The following is a 2,371-nucleotide window of genomic DNA, read 5'->3' as shown; positions in this document are numbered from 1 at the left end:
AATAACCACAAAGTCAATAAAAGAAGATTGTTGCCATTGCCAGTATAATGTGGAAAGTTCTGAGGTAAAGGAAATTGAACCAAGCAAGTAAGCCTTATTTTTTTTCAGCTATTAAAAATCTATTGAGTGTCCAACACTAATCGATCATTTACTAGAATGAATCATTGAATTGGTCATGTATGTTCAGCAGCAATCCAGGAGTTTTCATTAGATCTATCAAGTGTCCAACACTAATTGAGTAAGTGACTGTTATCAGATACCTTGCTTATCCAAAAATTTATCCTTCGATTGAGTACATCTACAGGCAAGCCAATAGCAGCTGCAAGATTTTTAGAGGTCCAACTGAAAGTAGAAAATACAAATGCGGTTACAATATTGACGAATAGCATATAATGCATTCAGATAATTCCCATGGTTACCTCGTTTGATCCTGAAATTGCATAATAATTGCTGCATGTACAGGTGCTACTGTGAACTGCACTGCCCTATCTTCAAATTGCAACTCCAACTGCACATCCATGATAAATAAAAAAAGTGAATGATTAACCGATTCAGGACAGATATAAAGGAAAACTGGACAAATTTTGCTTTGTTTAAACATGGGAGTAATCCAAATATCAGTGTGTGTATCAGATTGCATTTTTTTATAATTTTGAACCATACCTTGACTGTACCAAGATTTTTCTTCCATAGAAGCTTACGAGGGGTTTTAATTTCATTAAACCTCTTTGCATAATCAGAGAGCAGGTTGTCAACAGGCTCAGACACATTAAGGGTCTCATCCTGAAAATTTTCTTCAAGGTTAATAGAGCAAAAATAATTTGTCACCAAGGAAAAATGAAATTGTCATTTGAAAAGAAGAAATTTTAACCAAAGTATATATATTGTTAGCAAGGGACAGATATAGGTCTATAGTGTTGGTGTAAACAGATACTTCATGCAGAGACAGCAGAGAGTGTGTGTGATAGCAGAAATGAGAAATCATGTAAGTATGCCCAATTATCTTTAGATAGCACGTCAAGTAATATTGCCAGAAAACCTTTTTTTTAATAAGTAAAGAAAAAATTTATTGAAATAAAACTACTTAATGCACATGTACAATGAACACAAAGGAGTCTAAAGAATTAGAAAAAAATTATTCTGTAAAGAAACAGCAACGGCTAAAAAAAAAATCAGCAATGGACTGAACGGAGTTACTATTAGTAAAACCCCATGCAGGAGACCGTCAACAAAGATCACGTAAATTATCATGCCTTTTCCAACTACCAGAATTTAAAATGATTGATATCAATGATAGCAGTGGTGACCTCTATACCTGGATTGGAGGCCAGAAATTAGAAGATATGATTGTAGCATCAAGAATATCCATTGACACTGCAGACGCCCCCGGCTCAGCCCCTAAGAATTTATTCACCAAAGGTTACTTGAAATTTTTTCATAAATGAATAGATCATAAGAAACTAAGATGGCCTATTGGCAATCATGGCACAAGTAGTCCCAAAAACTACTAAAGAAAGATATAAATCATAATACTACACTTATTCAAGCAAAATGCCATCCATCATAGTTTGTAGATTTATTTGAATGATTTGGATATGGAAAGTATTCTTGCCATGGAATGTGAAGATGGGTGCAGCACCATCAAATTTGATGAGGTGTCACCTAATCATAGTTTATCTCATTCCTAATTTCAAAATGCTACCTGTCAGAGGGGTCTGAGCAATGGTCGCTTTTATATTGGAGTTTGTCCTCTTTGAATCAATCAGGTCATTGAGCATTATTTCACATTTTTGCATGCTGTTCTCTCCAAAATGTATCTGCAGGATGACAGTACCAACATGAAAATGAAGGCGAAAAATTCTAATGCAACAAAGAGAATGCCAAATGTCAACTACAACCAGGAGAGCTAATTAAACAGATCAAAGACTCCAATATACAAACCACCTGCCTTGAGGAGTTCTAAAGTACGTATCTCTGAGTCAATGTCATAATCAGATTTGTTGAGAAGCTTTTCAGCCAGCATAACACGATATTCATTGACTAGTTGGTCCTTTGAACCAATTATGCCAACAATCATTCCAAGTATGTCAACCTTCCTCCGGTTCCTACTACCTTTCGATGGGTCAGCTTCTACAGGATCAGGCTCCCAGCTGACAGGCAGAATTCATGGAGACATATATCAGTCAACTGACAAGGAAAGCTTAAAGGTACAACTAAGTTACATATCATCCATTGCCATGATAGCATAAACATACCAGGCAGCATTGATCCATGCTTGCTTGTCATCGGTGATGAAATCATCATCAACACCAGTATTCTCTTGACTTTCTTCATCTCTATTTAATTCTTCAAGAAGGCTATCCCCAGCATT

The 2,371-nt window shown here is 35.8% G+C and overlaps 1 protein-coding gene across 1 annotated transcript; it reads right to left on the bottom strand.

Annotated features, from left to right (window-relative positions):
* Positions 1-215: 215 nt before the first annotated feature.
* LOC136066107 (anaphase-promoting complex subunit 2-like) lies at positions 216-2,365 on the bottom strand. The gene is made up of 7 exons (XM_065769972.1): positions 2,256-2,365; positions 1,949-2,150; positions 1,703-1,817; positions 1,316-1,398; positions 664-783; positions 420-508; positions 216-342 (listed from the first exon to the last, which is right to left on the bottom strand). The coding sequence occupies exons 2-7, from the start codon at positions 2,075-2,077 to the stop codon at positions 231-233; spliced, it is 648 nt and encodes a 215-aa protein (XP_065626044.1). The 5' UTR covers positions 2,078-2,150; positions 2,256-2,365; the 3' UTR covers positions 216-230.
* Between the last annotated feature and the right edge of the window lie 6 nt (positions 2,366-2,371).

The sequence above is a fragment of the Quercus suber genome, unplaced genomic scaffold (assembly GCF_002906115.3).
Source record: "Quercus suber isolate HL8 unplaced genomic scaffold, Cork oak 2.0 scaffold_1897, whole genome shotgun sequence".
In the NCBI taxonomy this organism is placed as follows: Eukaryota; Viridiplantae; Streptophyta; class Magnoliopsida; order Fagales; family Fagaceae; genus Quercus; species Quercus suber.
Note: the sequence above shows the minus strand (reverse complement) of the source record. Positions and strands in the feature narration are given on the sequence as shown.

Coding starts and splice junctions, on each gene's coding strand:
- LOC136066107 (XM_065769972.1), bottom strand. CDS start 2,077: ATGATTGTTGGCATAATTGGTTCAAAGGACCAACTAGTCAATGAATAT. Junction 1,818..1,948: donor GTACTTTAGAACTCCTCAAG/GCAGGTGGTTTG, acceptor GTCATCCTGCAG/ATACATTTTGGAGAGAACAG. Junction 509..663: donor AAAATCTTGGTACAGTCAAG/GTATGGTTCAAA, acceptor ATGGATGTGCAG/TTGGAGTTGCAATTTGAAGA.